The sequence below is a fragment of the Phyllobates terribilis genome, unplaced genomic scaffold (genome assembly GCF_046119375.1).
Source record: "Phyllobates terribilis strain yellow unplaced genomic scaffold, ASM4611937v1 Scaffold_1__5_contigs__length_1240528914, whole genome shotgun sequence".
Lineage (NCBI taxonomy): Eukaryota > Metazoa > Chordata > Amphibia > Anura > Dendrobatidae > Phyllobates > Phyllobates terribilis.
The window spans coordinates 1,239,187,783-1,239,208,585 of NW_027362761.1; the positions used below are offsets into that span (position 1 = coordinate 1,239,187,783).

Genomic DNA, 20,803 nt, shown 5'->3' on the forward strand with positions numbered 1-20,803 from the left:
ACTACCCTGCACCTATATACATACAGCACTGGTATATACACTCTACACTACCCGCACATATTACATACAGCACTGGTATATACACACTACACAGATACACATGCACATATATACGCACATATATACATACAGCACAGTATATACACACTACACTACCCTGCACATATATACATACAGCACTGGTATATACACCTACACTACCCTGCACTATATACATACAGCACTGGTATATACACTCTACACTACCCTGCACATATATACATACAGCACTGGTATATACACACTACACTACCCTGCACATATATACATACAGCACTGGTATATACACTCTACACTACCCTGCACATATATACATACAGCACTGGTATATACACACTACACTACCCCTGCACATATATACATACAGCACTGGTATATACACTCTACACTACCCTGCACATATATACATACAGCACTGGTATATACACTCTACACTACCCTGCACATATATACATACAGCACTGGTATATACACTCTACACTACCCTGCACATATATACATACAGCACTGGTATATACACACTACACTACCCTGCACATATATACATACAGCACTGGTATATACACACTACACTACCCTGCACATATATACATACAGCACTGGTATATACACACTACACTACCCTGCACATATATACATACAGCACTGGTATATACACTCTACACTACCCCGCACATATATACATACAGCACTGGTATATACACTCTACACTACCCTGCACATATATACATACAGCACTGGTATATACACTCTACACTACCCTGCACATATATACATACAGCACTGGTATATACACTCTACACTACCCTGCACATATATACATACAGCACTGGTATATACACTCTACACTACCCTGCACATATATACATACAGCACTGGTATATACACTCTACACTACCCTGCACATATATACATACAGCACTGGTATATACACTCTACACTACCCTGCACATATATACATACAGCACTGGTATATACACTCTACACTACCCTGCACATATATACATACAGCACTGGTATATACACTCTACACTACCCCCGCACATATATACATACAGCACTGGTATATACACCTACACTACCCTGCACATATATACATACAGCACTGGTATATACACTCTACACTACCCCTGCACATATATACATACAGCACTGGTATATACACTCTACACTACCCCTGCACATATATACATACAGCACTGGTATATACACTCTACACTACCCTGCACATATATACATACAGCACTGGTATATACACTCTACACTACCCCTGCACATATATACATACAGCACTGGTATATACACTCTACACTACCCTGCACATATATACATACAGCACTGGTATATACACACTACACTACCCTGCACCTATATACATACAGCACTGGTATATACACTCTACACTACCCTGCACATATATACATACAGCACTGGTATATACACACTACACTACCCTGCACATATATACATACAGCACTGGTATATACACTCTACACTACCCTGCACATATATACATACAGCACTGGTATATACACTCTACACTACCCTGCACATATATACATACAGCACTGGTATATACACTCTACACTACCCCTGCACATATATACATACAGCACTGGTATATACACTCTACACTACCCTGCACATATATACATACAGCACTGGTATATACACTCTACACTACCCTGCACCTATATACATACAGCACTGGTATATACACTCTACACTACCCTGCACATATATACATACAGCACTGGTATATACACTCTACACTACCCCGCACATATATACATACAGCACTGGTATATACACTCTACACTACCCTGCACATATATACATACAGCACTGGTATATACACTCTACACTACCCCGCACATATATACATACAGCACTGGTATATACACTCTACACTACCCTGCACTATATACATACAGCACTGGTATATACACTCTACACTACCCTGCACATATATACATACAGCACTGGTATATACACTCTACACTACCCTGCACATATATACATACAGCACTGGTATATACACTCTACACTACCCCGCACATATATACATACAGCACTGGTATATACACTCTACACTACCCTGCACATATATACATACAGCACTGGTATATACACTCTACACTACCCTGCACATATATACATACAGCACTGGTATATACACTCTACACTACCCTGCACATATATACATACAGCACTGGTATATACACTCTACACTACCCTGCACATATATACATACAGCACTGGTATATACACTCTACACTACCCTGCACATATATACATACAGCACTGGTATATACACTCTACACTACCCTGCACATATATACATACAGCACTGGTATATACACACTACACTACCCTGCACATATATACATACAGCACTGGTATATACACTCTACACTACCCTGCACATATATACATACAGCACTGGTATATACACTCTACACTACCCCGCACATATATACATACAGCACTGGTATATACACTCTACACTACCCTGCACCTATATACATACAGCACTGGTATATACACACTACACTACCCTGCACCTATATACATACAGCACTGGTATATACACTCTACACTACCCTGCACATATATACATACAGCACTGGTATATACACTCTACACTACCCCGCACATATATACATACAGCACTGGTATATACACTCTACACTACCCTGCACATATATACATACAGCACTGGTATATACACACTACACTACCCTGCACATATATACATACAGCACTGGTATATACACTCTACACTACCCCGCACATATATACATACAGCACTGGTATATACACACTACACTACCCTGCACCTATATACATACAGCACTGGTATATACACACTACACTACCCTGCACATATATACATACAGCACTGGTATATACACTCTACACTACCCCGCACATATATACATACAGCACTGGTATATACACACTACACTACCCTGCACATATATACATACAGCACTGGTATATACACTCTACACTACCCTGCACATATATATATACTGCCCCCTGCTTTCATGCAGGGCTCTTTTCTCGGGGTCTTCACTATCTGATTAGAGCGGCTGAACTTCTGGGCAGGAAATGAGGGACCATAATGGGGGCGGCTGCTACCCCTGAGCCATGCAATCTGCTCATCACTTAACCCCTGCCGTGCTGGGGCGGCTCCACAGCTGGAATCCTGCACAGCTGCAGGCTGGTGAGGAGGGGCCCGGCCGCAGAGAGAGACTGGATGTGATTAGCTGAGGGGCCGGCGGACGAGGGGGAGGAGAGTACAGAAATATATATATATATATATATACACAGAGGCCACAGAGCTGAGCTGGAAGATGAGGGAACGAGTCACCGATCTGATATGAGAACACGTTGGGGGAGTAGTCCGCAGCCGGCAGGTCTATGGCCCTGGACATGGATTGTCTACATTTGTCTTCTTCTTTCCCCTTTAACCTCCCCAGAAAAGACTCTTGGTGAGTAACCTCAAACTCCGGGCTGTCCGATGTCTGCGCTGTCCGATGTCTGCGCTGTCCGGCGTCTGCGCTGTCCGGCGTCTGCGCTGTCCGATGTCTGCGCTGTCCGATGTCTGCGCTGTCCGGCGTCTGCGCTGTCCGGCGTCTGTCTGCGCTGTCCGGCGTCTGCGCTGTCCGATGTCTGCGCTGTCCGATGTCTGCGCTGTCCGGCGTCTGCGCTGTCCGGCGTCTGTCTGCGCTGTCCGGCGTCTGTCTGCGCTGTCCGATGTCTGCGCTGTCCGATGTCTGCGCTGTCCGATGTCTGCGCTGTCCGCTCGTCTTCTGAGCCGGAGCAGGAAAAGTCTCTCCATCCTCTGAGCACCGGTACAGAGACGGGCGGAAAGTAACAACTGTCACCGAATACCGATACATTGTAACATCACCAACACCGATACATTGTAATATCACCAACACCGATACACTGTAATATCACCAACACCGATACACTGTAATATCACCAACACCGATACACTGTAATATCACCAACACCGATACACTGTAACATCACCAACACCGATACATTGTAACATCACCAACACCGATACACTGTAACATCACCAACACCGATACACTGTAACATCACCAACACCGATACACTGTAACATCACCAACACCGATACACTGTAATATCACCAACACCGATACACTGTAATATCACCAACACCGATACACTGTAACATCACCAACACCGATACACTGTAACATCACCAACACCGATACACTGTAACATCACCAACACCGATACACTGTAACATCGCCAACACCGATACACTGTAATATCGCCAACACCGATACACTGTAACATCGCCAACACCGATACACTGTAACATCGCCAACACCGATACATTGTAACATCGCCAACACCGATACACTGTAACATCACCAACACCGATACACTGTAATATCACCAACACCGATACACTGTAATATCACCAACACCGATACACTGTAATATCACCAACACCGATACACTGTAATATCACCAACACCGATACACTGTAACATCACCAACACCGATACACTGTAACATCACCAACACCGATACACTGTAACATCACCAACACCGATACACTGTAACATCACCAACACCGATACATTGTAACATCACCAACACCGATACACTGTAACATCACCAACACCGATACACTGTAACATCACCAACACCGATACACTGTAACATCACCAACACCGATACACTGTAATATCACCAACACCGATACACTGTAATATCACCAACACCGATACACTGTAACATCACCAACACCGATACACTGTAACATCACCAACACCGATACACTGTAACATCACCAACACCGATACACTGTAACATCACCAACACCGATACACTGTAACATCACCAACACCGATACACTGTAATATCACCAACACCGATACACTGTAACATCACCAACACCGATACACTGTAACATCACCAACACCGATACACTGTAATATCACCAACACCGATACACTGTAATATCGCCAACACCGATACACTATAATATCGCCAACACCGATACACTGTAACATCACCAACACCGATACACTGTAATATCACCAACACCGATACACTGTAATATCACCAACACCGATACACTGTAATATCACCAACACCGATACACTGTAACATCACCAACACCGATACACTGTAATATCACCAACACCGATACACTGTAACATCACCAACACCGATACACTGTAACATCACCAACACCGATACACTGTAACATCACCAACACCGATACACTGTAACATCACCAACACCGATACACTGTAACATCACCAACACCGATACACTGTAACATCACCAACACCGATACACTGTAACATCACCAACACCGATACATTGTAACATCGCCAACACCGATACATTGTAATATCACTGTCATGTGATATAAAGTAAGAAATATTTGTGACGTGTGAAGGAAATGATAGGAGGTTTTCTAATTTACTAATTATATGATAAATATAAATCTGAACATTGTTCTGTGCATTAGTATTCAGCCCCCTGGGTCAGTGCTTTGTAGGACCACCTTGATGTCAGGTTAAATGGACCGCCATGTCTCCGTAGGCTTGCAGCTGCCATACTCCTTCCAGTTTTGGATTATAGATTGATGCTTAGTGAGATGTTCAGAGCGTGGGATATTTTCTATAACCTAACACTGCTTTATTCTTCACCACTTTATCCCTGAACTATCTGGTGGGCTCCTTGGATTTCAGCTTTATCTCTGACCTGTCTGGTGGGCTCCTTGGTTTTCAGATTTATCCCTGACCAGTCTGGTGGACTTCTTGGTTTTCAGATTTATCCCTAACCAGTCTGGTGTGCTCCATGGTTTTCTGATTTATCCCTGATCGGTCTGGTGGGATCCTTAGTTTTCAGCTTTATCCCTGACCTGTCTGGTGGGCTTCTTGGTTTTCAGCTTTATCCCTGACCTGTCTGGTGGGCTTCTTGGTTTTCAGATTTATACCTGATCGATCTGGTGGGATCCTTAGTTTTCAGCTTTATCCCTGACCTGTCTGGTGGGCTTCTTGGTTTTCAGCTTTATCCCTGACTTGTCTGGTGGGCTTCTTGGTTTTCAGATTTATACCTGACCTGTCTGGTGTGCTCCTTGGTTTTCAGCTTTATCCCTGACCTGTCTGGTGGGCTTCTTGGTTTTCAGCTTTATCCCTGACTTGTCTGGTGGGCTCCTTGGTTTTCAGATTTATCCCTGACCAGTCTGGTGGACTTCTTGGTTTTCAGCTTTATCCCTGACCTGTCTGGTGGGCTTCTTGGTTTTCAGATTTATACCTGATCGATCTGGTGGGATCCTTAGTTTTCAGCTTTATCCCTGACCTGTCTGGTGGGCTTCTTGGTTTTCAGCTTTATCCCTGACTTGTCTGGTGGGCTTCTTGGTTTTCAGATTTATACCTGACCTGTCTGGTGTGCTCCTTGGTTTTCAGATTTATCCCTGACCTGTCTGCTGTGCTCCTTGGTTTTCAGATTTATCCCTGACCTGTCTGGTGTGCTCCTTATGTTTCATGATGCTGTTTGGTCCCTAATGTTCTCACACAAACCTCTGAGGCCTTCACAGAACAGCTGTAGTTATAGGAGGAGAAATCACACCCAGGAGGACACAATGTACTAATTATGTGACTCTGGAGGTGATTGGTTAGTAGAGTGTAATCAAATCTTTGTTGATGGGATGACTTATTATTGGATCCGTATACTGCGTATTATTCACGTCTCATCTTCGAGTAGATTGTCAGCTCTTTGTCCTGATGCCTGATGTTATTACATGATTGTATATTAAACACCATTTTTTCTGATGGTGATTGAACGGTTAATGACATGATGGGGGTGGTGGTGGGGGGGACATTTCCTGCTGTGAGTAGTTGTGTCTGTGATGATACATGAAATACCAGGGCTGATGAGCCGCCAACCCCCGAGCCCAGGAATGATCTAATCCCCTCTCACCGCTGCAGTTTGTGGCCCCTCACCTCCTCTGCAGTCATCAGTACTGCGGTTATATTTAACCCCAGTAACAAGATGTTCTGTAGATAAGAAGGTGAGAGCTGTACCAGGAGCTCGCAATCTAATCACCAGCACCCCAGCTTCCTGTATCTAATGCTGACGGCAGCTGAGGATGAGGAGAAGATCTGCATTATCTTGTTTTCATGTATAGAATCTGATACATCCTGTATTATACCTCAGAGCTGCGCTCACTATTCTGCTGGTGCAGTCACTGTGTACATACATTACATTACTGATCCTGAGTTACCTCCTGTATTATACTCCAGAGCTGCGCTCACTATTCTACTGGTGCAGTCACTGTGTACATAAATTACATTACTGATCCTGAGTTACATCCTGTATTATACTCCAGAGCTGTACTCACTATTCTGCTGGTGCAGTCACTGTGTACATACATTACATTACTGATCCTGAGTTACCTCCTGTATTATACCTCAGAGCTGCACTCACTATTCTGCTGGTGCAATCACTGTGTACATACATTACTGATCCTGAGTTACATCCTGTATTATACCTCAGAGCTGCACTCACTATTCTGCTGGTGCAGTCACTGTGTACATACATTACATTACTGATCCTGAGTTACCTCCTGTATTATACCTCAGAGCTGCACTCACTATTCTGCTGGTGCAATCACTGTGTACATACATTACTGATCCTGAGTTACATCCTGTATTATACTCCAGAGCTGCACTCACTATTCTGCTGGTGCTGTCACTGTGTACATACATTATATTACTGATCCTGAGTTACATCCTGTATTATACTCCAGAGCTGCACTCACTATTCTGCTGGTGCAGTCACTGTGTACGTACATTACATTACTGATCCTGAGTTACATCCTGTATTATACCCCAGAGCTGCACTCACTATTCTGCTGGTGCAGTCACTGTGTACATACATTACATTACTGATCCTGAGTTACATTCTGTATTATACTCCAGAGCTGCACTCACTATTCTACTGGTGCAGTCACTGTGTACATACATTACATTACTGATCCTGAGTTACATCCTGTATTATACTCCAGAGCTGCACTCACTATTCTGCTGGTGCAGTCACTGTGTACATACATTACATTACTGATCCTGAGTTACATCCTGTATTATACTCCAGAGCTGCACTCACTATTCTGCTGGTGCAGTCACTGTGTACATACATTACATTACTGATCCTGAGTTACCTCCTGTATTATACTCCAGAGCTGCACTCACTATTCTGCTGGTGCAGTCACTGTGTACATACATTATATTACTGATCCTGAGTTACCTCCTGTATTATACTCCAGAGCTGCACTCACTATTCTGCTGGTGCAGTCACTGTGTACATACATTACATTACTGATCCTGTACTGATCCTGAGTTACCTCCTGTATTATACTCCAGAGCTGCACTCACTATTCTGCTGGTGCAGTCACTGTGTACATACATTACATTACTGATCCTGAGTTACATCCTGTATTATACTCCAGAGCTGCACTCACTATTCTGCTGGTGCAGTCACTGTGTACATACATTACATTACTGATCCTGAGTTACATCCTGTATTATACTCCAGAGCTGCACTCACTATTCTGCTGGTGCAGTCACTGTGTACATACATTACATTACTGATCCTGAGTTATATCCTGTATTATACTCCAGAGCTGCACTCACTATTCTGCTGGTGCAGTCACTGTGTACATACATTACATTACAGATCCTGAGTTACATCCTGTATTATACTCCAGAGCTGCACTCACTATTCTGCTGGTGCAGTCGCTGTGTACATACATTACATTACTGATCCTGAGTTACCTCCTGTATTATACTCCAGAGCTGCGCTCACTATTCTGCTGGTGCAGTCACTGTGTACATACATTACATTACTGATCCTGAGTTACATCCTGTATTATACTCCAGAGCTGCACTCACTATTCTGCTGGTGCAGTCACTGTGTACATACATTACATTACTGATCCTGAGTTACATCCTGCATTATACTCCAGAGCTGCACTCACTATTCTGCTGGTGCAGTCACTGTGTACATACATTACATTACTGATCCTGAGTTACCTCCTGTATTATACTCCAGAGCTGCGCTCACTATTCTGCTGGTGCAGTCACTGTGTACATACATTACATTACTGATCCTGAGTTACATCCTGTATTATACTCCAGAGCTGCGCTCACTATTCTGCTGGTGCAGTCACTGTGTACATACATTACATTACTGATCCTGAGTTACATCCTGTATTATACTCCAGAGCTGCACTCACTATTCTGCAGGTACAGTCACTGTGTACATACATTACATTACTGATCCTGAGTTACATCCTGTATTATACTCCAGAGCTGCACTCACTATTCTGCTGTTGCAGTCACTGTGTACATACATTACATTACTGATCCTGAGTTACATCCTGTATTATACTCCAGAGCTGCACTCACTATTCTGCTGTTGCAGTCACTGTGTACATACATTATATTACTGATCCTGAGTTACCTCCTGTATTATACTCCAGAGCTGCACTCACTATTCTGCTGGTGCAGTCACTGTGTACATACATTACATTACTGATCCTGAGTTACATCCTGTATTATACTCCAGAGCTGCACTCACTATTCTGCAGGTACAGTCACTGTGTACATACATTACATTACTGATCCTGAGTTACATCCTGTATTATACTCCAGAGCTGCACTCACTATTCTGCAGGTACAGTCACTGTGTACATACATTACCTTGCTGATCCTGAGTTACATCCTGTATTATACTCCAGAGCTGCACTCACTATTCTGCTGGTGCAGTCACTGTATACATACATTACATTACTGATCCTGAGTTATATCCTGTATTATACTCCAGAGCTGCACTCACTATTCTGCTGGTGCAGTCACTGTGTACATACATTACATTACTGATCCTGAGTTACCTCCTGTATTATACTCCAGAGCTGCACTCACTATTCTGCTGGTGCAGTCACTGTGTACATACATTACATTACAGATCCTGAGTTACATCCTGTATTATACTCCAGAGCTGCACTCACTATTCTGCTGGTGCAGTCGCTGTGTACATACATTACATTACTGATCCTGAGTTACCTCCTGTATTATACTCCAGAGCTGCACTCACTATTCTGCTGGTGCAGTCACAGTGTATATACATTACATTACTGATCCTGAGTTACATCCTGTATTATACTCCAGAGCTGCACTCACTATTCTGCTGGTGCAGTCACTGTGTACATACATTACATTACAGATCCTGAGTTACCTCCTGTATTATACTCCAGAGCTGCACTCACTATTCTGCTGGAGCAGTCACTGTGTATATACATTACATTACTGATCCTGAGTTACCTCCTGTATTATACTCCAGAGCTGCACTCACTATTCTGCTGGTGCAGTCACTGTATACATACATTACATTACTGATCCTGAGTTACCTCCTGTATTATAATCCAGAGCTGCACTCACTATTCTGCTGGTGCAGTCACTGTATACATACATTACATTACTGATCCTGAGTTACCTCCTGTATTATACTCCAGAGCTGCACTCACTATTCTGCTGGTGCAGTCACTGTGTACATACATTACATTACTGATCCTGAGTTACCTCCTGTATTATACTCCAGAGCTGCACTCACTATTCTGCTGGTGCAGTCACTGTGTACATACATTACATTACTGATCCTGAGTTACCTCCTGTATTATACTCCAGAGCTACACTCACTATTCTGCTGGTGCAGTCACTGTGTACATACATTACATTACTGATCCTGAGTTACATCCTGTATTATACCCCAGAGCTGCACTCACTATTCTGCTGGTGCAGTCACTGTGTACATACATTACATTACTGATCCTGAGTTGCTTCCTGTATTATACTCTAGAGCTGCACTCACTATTCTGCTGGTGCAGTCACTGTGTACATACATTACATTACAGATCCTGAGTTACCTCCTGTATTATACTCCAGAGCTGCACTCACTATTCTGCTGGTGCAGTCACTGTGTACATACATTACATTACTGATCCTGAGTTACATCCTGTATTATACTCCAGAGCTGCACTCACTATTCTGCTGGTACAGTCACTGTGTACATACATTACATTACTGATCCTGAGTTACCTCCTGTATTATACTCCAGAGCTGCACTCACTATTCTGCTGGTGCAGTCACTGTGTACATACATTACATTACTGATCCTGAGTTACATCCTGTATTATACTCCAGAGCTGCACTCACTATTCTGCTGGTGCAGTCACTGTGTACATACATTACATTACTGATCCTGGGTTATATCCTGTATTATACTCCAGAGCTGCACTCACTATTCTGCTGGTGCAGTCACTGTGTACATACATTACATTACTGATCCTGAGTTACATCCTGTATTATACTCCAGAGCTGCACTCACTATTCTGTCAGTAGAATGGTCGGTGCAGTGAGACGCACTTAGTCTGGTTGTGTTTCGATGTTCTTGTTGTCGCTTCTTTCCTCTTCAGTCCTGGGGAGAAGATCGGACCTGAGCTGCGGTTCTGACCCAGCGCTGGAGATGGGAAAAAATCTACAGAGGGCTCAGTGTACCCAGCATCCATAGTGGTATGCAGGCATGCTGACTGTCTCCACCTGCAGCTTAGGTTTAGTTGTCTTGGTGAGGATAGTACAGGCATGCTGACTCGCTCCGCCTGCAGCTTAGGTTTAGATGTCTTGTCTTGGTGAGGACAGTACAGGCATGCTGACTGTCTCCACCTGCAGCTTAGGTTTAGATGTCTTGTCTTGGTGAGGACAGTACAGGCATGCTGACTGTCTCCACCTGCAGCTTAGGTTTAGATGTCTTGTCTTGGTGAGGACAGTACAGGCATGCTGACTGTCTCCACCTGCTGCTTAGGTTTAGTTGTCTTGTCTTAGTGAGGACAGTACGGGCATGCTGACTGTCTCCGCCTGCAGCTTAGGTTTAGTTGTCTTGGTGAGGACAGTACAGGCATGCTGACTGTCTCCACCTGCAGCTTAGGTTTAGTTGTCTTGGTGAGGACAGTACAGGCATGCTGACTGTCTCCACCTGCAGCTTAGGTTTAGTTGTCATGGTGAGGATAGTACAGGCATGCTGACTCGCTCCGCCTGCAGCTTAGGTTTAGATGTCTTGTCTTGGTGAGGACAGTACAGGCATGCTGACTGTCTCCGCCTGCAGCTTAGGTTTAGATGTCTTGTCTTGGTGAGGACAGTACAGGCATGCTGACTGTCTCCACCTGCAGCTTAGGTTTAGATGTCTTGTCTTGGTGAGGACAGTACAGGCATGCTGACTGTCTCCACCTGCAGCTTAGGTTTAGATGTCTTGTCTTGGTGAGGACAGTACAGGCATGCTGACTGTCTCCACCTGCAGCTTAGGTTTAGATGTCTTGTCTTGGTGAGGACAGTACAGGCATGCTGACTGTCTCCACCTGCTGCTTAGGTTTAGTTGTCTTGTCTTAGTGAGGACAGTACGGGCATGCTGACTGTCTCCGCCTGCAGCTTAGGTTTAGTTGTCTTGGTGAGGACAGTACAGGCATGCTGACTGTCTCCACCTGCAGCTTAGGTTTAGTTGTCTTGGTGAGGACAGTACAGGCATGCTGACTGTCTCCACCTGCAGCTTAGGTTTAGTTGTCATGGTGAGGATAGTACAGGCATGCTGACTCGCTCCGCCTGCAGCTTAGGTTTAGATGTCTTGTCTTGGTGAGGACAGTACAGGCATGCTGACTGTCTCCGCCTGCAGCTTAGGTTTAGATGTCTTGTCTTGGTGAGGACAGTACAGGCATGCTGACTGTCTCCACCTGCAGCTTAGGTTTAGATGTCTTGTCTTGGTGAGGACAGTACAGGCATGCTGACTGTCTCCACCTGCTGCTTAGGTTTAGTTGTCTTGTCTTAGTGAGGACAGTACGGGCATGCTGACTGTCTCCGCCTGCAGCTTAGGTTTAGTTGTCTTGGTGAGGACAGTACAGGCATGCTGACTGTCTCCACCTGCAGCTTAGGTTTAGTTGTCTTGGTGAGGACAGTACAGGCATGCTGACTGTCTCCACCTGCAGCTTAGGTTTAGATGTCTTGTCTTAGTGAGGACAGTACAGGCATGCTGACTGTCTCCGCCTGCAGCTTAGGTTTAGTTGTCTTGTCTTGGTGAGGACAGTACAGGCATGCTGACTGTCTCCACCTGCAGCTTAGGTTTAGATGTCTTGTCTTAGTGAGGACAGTACAGGCATGCTGACTGTCTCCGCCTGCAGCTTAGGTTTAGTTGTCTTGTCTTGGTGAGGACAGTACAGGCATGCTGACTGTCTCTGGCCTGTAGCTTAGGTTTAGTTGTCTTGTCTTGTTCCAGTGAGGACAGTACAGGCATGCTGACTGTCTCCGCCTGCAGCTTAGGTTTAGTTGTCTTGGTGAGGACAGTACAGGCATGCTGACTGTCTCCGCCTGCAGCTTAGGTTTAGTTGTCTTGTCTTGGTGAGGACAGTACAGGCATGCTGACTGTCTCCGCCTGCAGCTTATGTTTAGTTGTCTTGTCTTAGTGAGGACAGTACAGGCATGCTGACTGTCTCCGCCTGCAGCTTAGGTTTAGTTGTCTTGTCTTGGCGAGGACAGTACAGGCATGCTGACTGTCTCCACCTGCAGCTTAGGTTTAGATGTCTTGTCTTAGTGAGGACAGTACAGGCATGCTGACTGTCTCCGCCTGCAGCTTAGGTTTAGTTGTCTTGTCTTGGTGAGGACAGTACAGGCATGCTGACTGTCTCCACCTGCAGCTTAGGTTTAGTTTTCTTGTCTTGGTGAGGACAGTACAGGCATGCTGACTGTCTCCGCCTGCAGCTTAGGTTTAGTTGTCTTGTCTTAGTGAGGACAGTACAGGCATGCTGACTGTCTCTGCCTACAGCTTAGGTTTAGTTGTCTTGGTGAGGACAGTACAGGCATGCTGACTGTCTCCACCTGCAGCTTAGGTTTAATTGTCTTGTCTTGGTGAGGACAGTACAGGCATGCTGACTGTCTCCGCCTGCAGCTTAGGTTTAGTTGTCTTGTCTTAGTGAGGACAGTACAGGCATGCTGACTGTCTCCGCCTGCAGCTTAGGTTTAGTTGTCTTGTCTTAGTGAGGACAGTACAGGCATGCTGACTGTCTCCGCCTGCAGCTTAGGTTTAGTTGTCTTGTCTTGGTGAGGACAGTACAGGCATGCTGACTGTCTCCGCCTGCAGCTTAGGTTTAGTTGTCTTGTCTTAGTGAGGACAGTACAGGCATGCTGACTGTCTCTTCCTGCAGCTTAGGTTTAGATGTCTGGTCTTGGTGAGGACAGTACAGGCATGCTGACTGTCTCCGCCTGCAGCTTAGGTTTAGTTGTCTTGTCTTGGTGAGGACAGTACGGGCATGCTGACTGTCTCCGCCTGCAGCTTAGGTTTAGTTGTCTTGTCTTGGTGAGGACAGTACAGGCATGCTGACTGTCTCTGGCCTGTAGCTTAGGTTTAGTTGTCTTGTCTTGTTCCAGTGAGGACAGTACAGGCATGCTGACTGTCTCCGCCTGCAGCTTAGGTTTAGTTGTCTTAGTGAGGACAGTACAGGCATGCTGACTGTCGCCACCTGCAGCTTAGGTTTAGATGTCTTGTCTTAGTGAGGACAGTACAGGCATGCTGACTGTCTCCACCTGCAGCTTAGGTTTAGATGTCTTGTCTTGGTGAGGACAGTACAGGCATGCTGACTGTCTCCACCTGCAGCTTAGGTTTAGTTTTCTTGTCTTGGTGAGGACAGTACAGACATGCTGACTGTCTCCGCCTGCAGCTTAGGTTTAGTTGTCTTGTTCCAGTGAGGACAGTACAGGCATGCTGACTGTCTCCGCCTGCAGCTTAGGTTTAGTTGTCTTGTTCCAGTGAGGACAGTACAGGCATGCTGACTGTCTCCGCCTGCAGCTTAGGTTTAGTTGTCTTGTCTTGGTGAGGACAGTACAGGCATGCTGACTGTTTCCGCCTGCAGCTTAGGTTTAGTTGTCTTGTCTTGGTGAGGACAGTACAGGCATGCTGACTGTCTCCACCTGCAGCTTAGGTTTAGTTTTCTTGTCTTGGTGAGGACAGTACAGACATGCTGACTGTCTCCGCCTGCAGCTTAGGTTTAGTTGTCTTGTCTTAGTGAGGACAGTACAGGCATGCTGACTGTCTCTGCCTACAGCTTAGGTTTAGTTGTCTTGGTGAGGACAGTACAGGCATGCTGACTGTCTCCACCTGCAGCTTAGGTTTAGTTGTCTTGTCTTGGTGAGGACAGTACAGGCATGCTGACTGTCTCCACCTGCAGCTTAGGTTTAGTTGTCTTGTCTTGGTGAGGACAGTACAGGCATGCTGACTGTCTCCGCCTGCAGCTTAGGTTTAGTTGTCTTGTCTTAGTGAGGACAGTACAGGCATGCTGACTGTCTCCGCCTGCAGCTTAGGTTTAGTTGTCTTGTCTTGGTGAGGACAGTACAGGCATGCTGACTGTCTCCTCCTGCAGCTTAGGTTTAGTTGTCTTGTCTTATTGAGGACAGTACAGGCATGCTGACTGTCTCCGCCTGCAGCTTAGGTTTAGTTGTCTGGTCTTGGTGAGGACAGTACAGGCATGCTGACTGTCTCCACCTGCAGCTTAGGTTTCAATGTCTTGTCTTGGTGAGGACAGTACAGGCATGCTGACTGTCTCCGCCTGCAGCTTGGGTTTAGATGTCTTGTCTTGGTGAGGACAGTACAGGCATGCTGACTGTCTCCGCCTGCAGCTTGGGTTTAGATGTCTTGTCTTGGTGAGGACAGTACAGGCATGCTGACTGTCTCCGCCTGCAGCTTAGGTTTAGTTGTCTTGTCTTGGTGAGGACAGTACGGGTATGCTGACTGTCTCCGCCTGCAGCTTAGGTTTAGTTGTCTTGTCTTGGTGAGGACAGTACAGGCATGCTGACTGTCTCCGCCTGCAGCTTAGGTTTAGTTGTCTGGTCTTGGTGAGGACAGTACAGGCATGCTGACTGTCTCCACCTGCAGCTTAGGTTTAGATGTCTTGTCTTGGTGAGGACAGTACAGGCATGCTGACTGTCTTCGCCTGCAGCTTAGGTTTAGTTGTCTTGTCTTGGTGAGGACAGTACAGGCATGCTGACTGTCTCCGCCTGCAGCTTAGGTTTAGATGTCTTGTCTTAGTGAGGACAGTACAGGCATGCTGACTGTCTCCGCCTGCAGCTTAGGTTTAGTTGTCTTGGTGAGGACAGTACAGGCATGCTGACTGTCTCCGCCTGCAGCTTAGGTTTAGTTGTCTTGTCTTGGTGAGGACAGTACAGGCATGCTGACGGTCTCCGCCTGTAGCTTAGGTTTAGTTGTCTTGTCTTGGTGAGGACAGTACAGGCATGCTGACTGTCTCCGCCTGCAGCTTAGGTTTAGTTGTCTTGTTCCAGTGAGGACAGTACAGGCATGCTGACTGTCTCCACCTGCAGCTTAGGTTTAGATGTCTTGTTCCAGTGAGGACAGTACAGGCATGCTGACGGTCTCCACCTGCAGCTTAGGTTTAGATGTCTTGTCCTAGTGAGGACAGTACAGGCATGCTGACTGTCTCCGCCTGCAGCTTAGGTTTAGTTGTCTTGTTCCAGTGAGGACAGTACAGGCATGCTGACTGTCTCCACCTGCAGCTTAGGTTTAGATGTCTTGTCCTAGTGAGGACAGTACAGGCATGCTGACTGTCTCCACCTGCAGCTTAGGTTTAGATGTCTTGTCTTAGTGAAGGCAGTACAGGCATGCTGACTGTCTCTGCCTGCAGCTTAGGTTTAGTTGTCTTGGTGAGGACAGTACAGGCATGCTGACTGTCTCTGCCTGCAGCTTAGGTTTAGTTGTCTTGTCTTGGTGAGGACAGTACAGGCATGCTGACTGTCTCCGCCTGCAGCTTACGTTTAGTTGTCTTGTCTTGGTGAGGACAGTACAGGCATGCTGACTGTCTCCGCCTGCAGCTTAGGTTTAGATGTCTTGTCTTGGTGAGGACAGTACAGGCATGCTGACTGTCTCCACCTGCAGCTTAGGTTTAGTTGTCTTGGTGAGGACAGTACAGGCATGCTGACTGTCTCCTCCTGCAGCTTAGGTTTAGTTGTCTTGGTGAGGACAGTACAGGCATGCTGACTGTCTCCACCTGCAGCTTAGGTTTAGTTGTCTTGTATTGTCTTAGTGAGGACAGTACAGGCATGCTGACTTTTTCCGCCTGCAGCTTAGGTTTAGTTGTCTTGTCTTGTCTTAGTGAGGACAGTACAGGCATGCTGACTGTCTCCACCTGCAGCTTAGGTTTAGTTGTCTTGTCTTGGTGAGGACAGTACAGGCATGCTGACTGTCTCCACCTGCAGCTTAGGTTTAGTTGTCTTGTCTTGGTGAGGACAGTACAGGCATGCTTACTGTCTCCACCTGCAGCTTAGGTTTAGTTGTCTTGTCTTAGTGAGGACAGTACAGGCATGCTGACTGTCTCCACCTGCAGCTTAGGTTTACTTGTCTTGTCTTAGTGAGGACAGTACAGGCATGCTGACTGTCTCCTCCTGCAGCTTAGGTTTAGTTGTCTTGTCTTGGTGAGGACAGTACAGGCATGCTGACTGTCTCCACCTGCAGCTTAGGTTTACTTGTCTTGTCTTAGTGAGGACAGTACAGGCATGCTGACTGTCTCCACCTGCAGCTTAGGTTTAGTTGTCTTGTCTTAGTGAAGACAGTACAGGCATGCTGACTGTCTCCACCTGCAGCTTAGGTTTAGTTGTCTTGTCTTGGTGAGGACAGTACAGGCATGCTGACTGTCTCCACCTGCAGCTTAGGTTTACTTGTCTTGTCTTAGTGAGGACAGTACAGGCATGCTGACTGTCTCCTCCTGCAGCTTAGGTTTATTTGTCTTGTCTTGTCTTGGTGAGGACAGTACAGGCATGCTGACTGTCTCCACCTGCAGCTTAGGTTTAGATGTCTTGTCTTGGTGAGGACAGTACAGGCATGCTGACTGTCTCCACCTGCAGCTTAGGTTTAGTTGTCTTGGTGAGGACAGTAGAGGCATGCTGACTTTTTCCGCCTGTAGCTTAGGTTTAGTTGTCTTGTTCCAGTGAGGACAGTACAGGCATGCTGACTGTCTCCGCCTACAGCTTAAGTTTAGTTGCCTTGTTCCAGTGAGGACAGTACAGGCATGCTGACTGTCTCCACCTGCAGCTTAGGTTTAGTTGTCTTGTCTTGGTGAGGACAGTACAGGCATGCTGACTGTCTCCACCTGCAGCTTAGGTTTAGTTGTCTTGTCTTAGTGAGGACAGTACAGGCATGCTGACTGTCTCTGCCTGCAGCTTAGGTTTAGTTGTCTGGTCTTGGTGAGGACAGTACAGACATGCTGACTGTCTCCGCCTGCATCTTAGGTTTAGTTGTCTTGTCTTGGTGAGGACAGTACAGGCATGCTGACTGTCTCCGCCTGCAGCTTCGGTTTAGATGTCTTGTCTTGGTGAGGACAGTACAGGCATGTTGACTGTCTCCGCCTGCAGCTTAGGTTTACTTGTCTTGTCTTAGTGAGGACAGTACAGGCATGCTGACTGTCTCCGCCTGCAGCTTAGGTTTAATTGTCTTGTCTTGGTGAGGACAGTACGGGCATGCTGACTGTCTCCGCCTGCAGCTTAGGTTTAGTTGTCTTGTCTTGGTGAGGACAGTACGGGCATGCTGACTGTCTCCGCCTGCAGCTTAGGTTTAGATGTCTTGTCTTAGTGAGGACAATACAGGCATGCTGACTGTCTCCGCCTGCAGCTTAGGTTTAGTTGTCTTGGTGAGGACAGTACAGGCATGCTGACTGTCTCCGCCTGCAGCTTAGGTTTAGTTGTCTGGTCTTGGTGAGGACAGTACAGGCATGCTGACTGTCTCCTCATGCAGCTTAGGTTTAGTTGTCTGGTCTTGGTGAGGACAGTACAGGCATGCTGACTGTCTCCTCCTGCAGCTTAGGTTTAGATGTCTTGTCTTGGTGAGGATAGTAAAGGCATGCTGACTGTCTCCACCTGCAGCTTAGGTTTAGTTGTCTTGTCTTAGTGAGGACAGTACAGGCATGCTGACTGTCTCCGCCTGCAGCTTAGGTTTAGATGTCTGGTCTTGGTGAGGACAGTACAGGCATGCTGACTGTCTCCGCCTGCAGCTTAGGTTTAGATGTCTTGTCTTGGTGAGGACAGTACAGGCATGCTGACTGTCTCCGCCTGCAGCTTAGGTTTAGTTGTCTTGTTCCAGTGAGGACAGTACAGGCATGCTGACTGTCTCCACCTGCAGCTTAGGTTTAGATGTCTTGTCCTAGTGAGGACAGTACAGGCATGCTGACTGTCTCCGCCTGCAGCTTAGGTTTAGTTGTCTTGGTGAGGACAGTACCGGCATGCTGACTGTCTCTGCCTGCTGCTTAGGTTTAGTTGTCTTGTCTTGGTGAGGACAGTACAGGCATGCTGACTGTCTCCGCCTGCAGCTTAGGTTTAGTTGTCTTGTCTTGGTGAGGACAGTACAGGCATGCTGACTGTCTCCGCCTGCAGCTTAGGTTTAGATGTCTTGTCTTGGTGAGGACAGTACAGGCATGCTGACTTTTTCCGCCTGCAGCTTAGGTTTAGTTGTCTTGTCTTGGTGAGGACAGTACAGGCATGCTGACTGTCTCCTCCTGCAGCTTAGGTTTAGTTGTCTTGTCTTGTCTTGGTGAGGACAGTACAGGCATGCTGACTGTCTCCACCTGCAGCTTAGGTTTAGTTGTCTTGTCTTAGTGAGGACAGTACAGGCATGCTTACTGTCTCCACCTGCAGCTTAGGTTTAGTTGTCTTGTCTTAGTGAGGACAGTACAGGCATGCTGACTGTCTCCACCTGCAGCTTAGGTTTAGATGTCTTGTCTTGGTGAGGACAGTATAGGCATGCTGACTGTCTCCACCTGCAGCTTAGGTTTAGTTGTCTTGGTGAGGACAGTACAGGCATGCTGACTTTTTCCGCCTGCAGCTTAGGTTTAGTTGTCTTGTCTTGGTGAGGACAGTACAGGCATGCTGACTGTCTCCTCCTGCAGCTTAGGTTTAGTTGTCTTGTCTTGTCTTGGTGAGGACAGTACAGGCATGCTGACTGTCTCCACCTGCAGCTTAGGTTTAGTTGTCTTGTCTTAGTGAGGACAGTACAGGCATGCTTACTGTCTCCACCTGCAGCTTAGGTTTAGTTGTCTTGTCTTAGTGAGGACAGTACAGGCATGCTGACTGTCTCCACCTGCAGCTTAGGTTTAGATGTCTTGTCTTGGTGAGGACAGTATAGGCATGCTGACTGTCTCCACCTGCAGCTTAGGTTTAGTTGTCTTGTCTTAGTGAGGACAGTACAGGCATGCTGACTGTCTCCTCCTGCAGCTTAGGTTTAGTTGTCTTGTCTTGTCTTGTCTTGGTGAGGACAGTACAGGCATGCTGACTGTCTCCGCCTACAGCTTAGGTTTAGATGTCTTGTCTTAGTGAGGACAGTACAGGCATGCTGACTGTCTCCGCCTACAGCTTAGGTTTAGTTGTCTTGTCTTAGTGAGGACAGTACAGGCATGCTGACTGTCTCCGCCTACAGCTTAGGTTTAGATGTCTTGTCTTGGTGAGGACAGTACAGGCATGCTGACTGTCTCCGCCTACAGCTTAGGTTTAGATGTCTTGTCTTAGTGAGGACAGTACAGGCATGCTGACTTTTTCCGCCTGTAGCTTAGGTTTAGTTGTCTTGTTCCAGTGAGGAGAGTACAGGCATGCTGACTGTCTCCACCTGC

At 46.3% G+C, this 20,803-nt stretch overlaps 2 protein-coding genes across 4 annotated transcripts in view; one reads left to right on the forward strand and one right to left on the reverse strand.

The window, feature by feature from the left end:
* The window catches only part of LOC141164978 (uncharacterized), a 575,086-nt gene that overhangs the window by 126,628 nt on the left and 427,655 nt on the right, over positions 1 to 20,803 (reverse strand). The window lies entirely within an intron of this gene.
* The window catches only part of LOC141164970 (disintegrin and metalloproteinase domain-containing protein 33-like), a 283,969-nt gene continuing 266,397 nt past the window's right edge, over positions 3,232 to 20,803 (forward strand). The window contains exon 1 of the mRNA XM_073650628.1: positions 3,232 to 3,536. Coding sequence (XP_073506729.1) covers positions 3,425 to 3,536 — 112 coding nt within the window. The 5' untranslated portion in view covers positions 3,232 to 3,424. The remainder of the gene's footprint in view (positions 3,537 to 20,803) is intronic.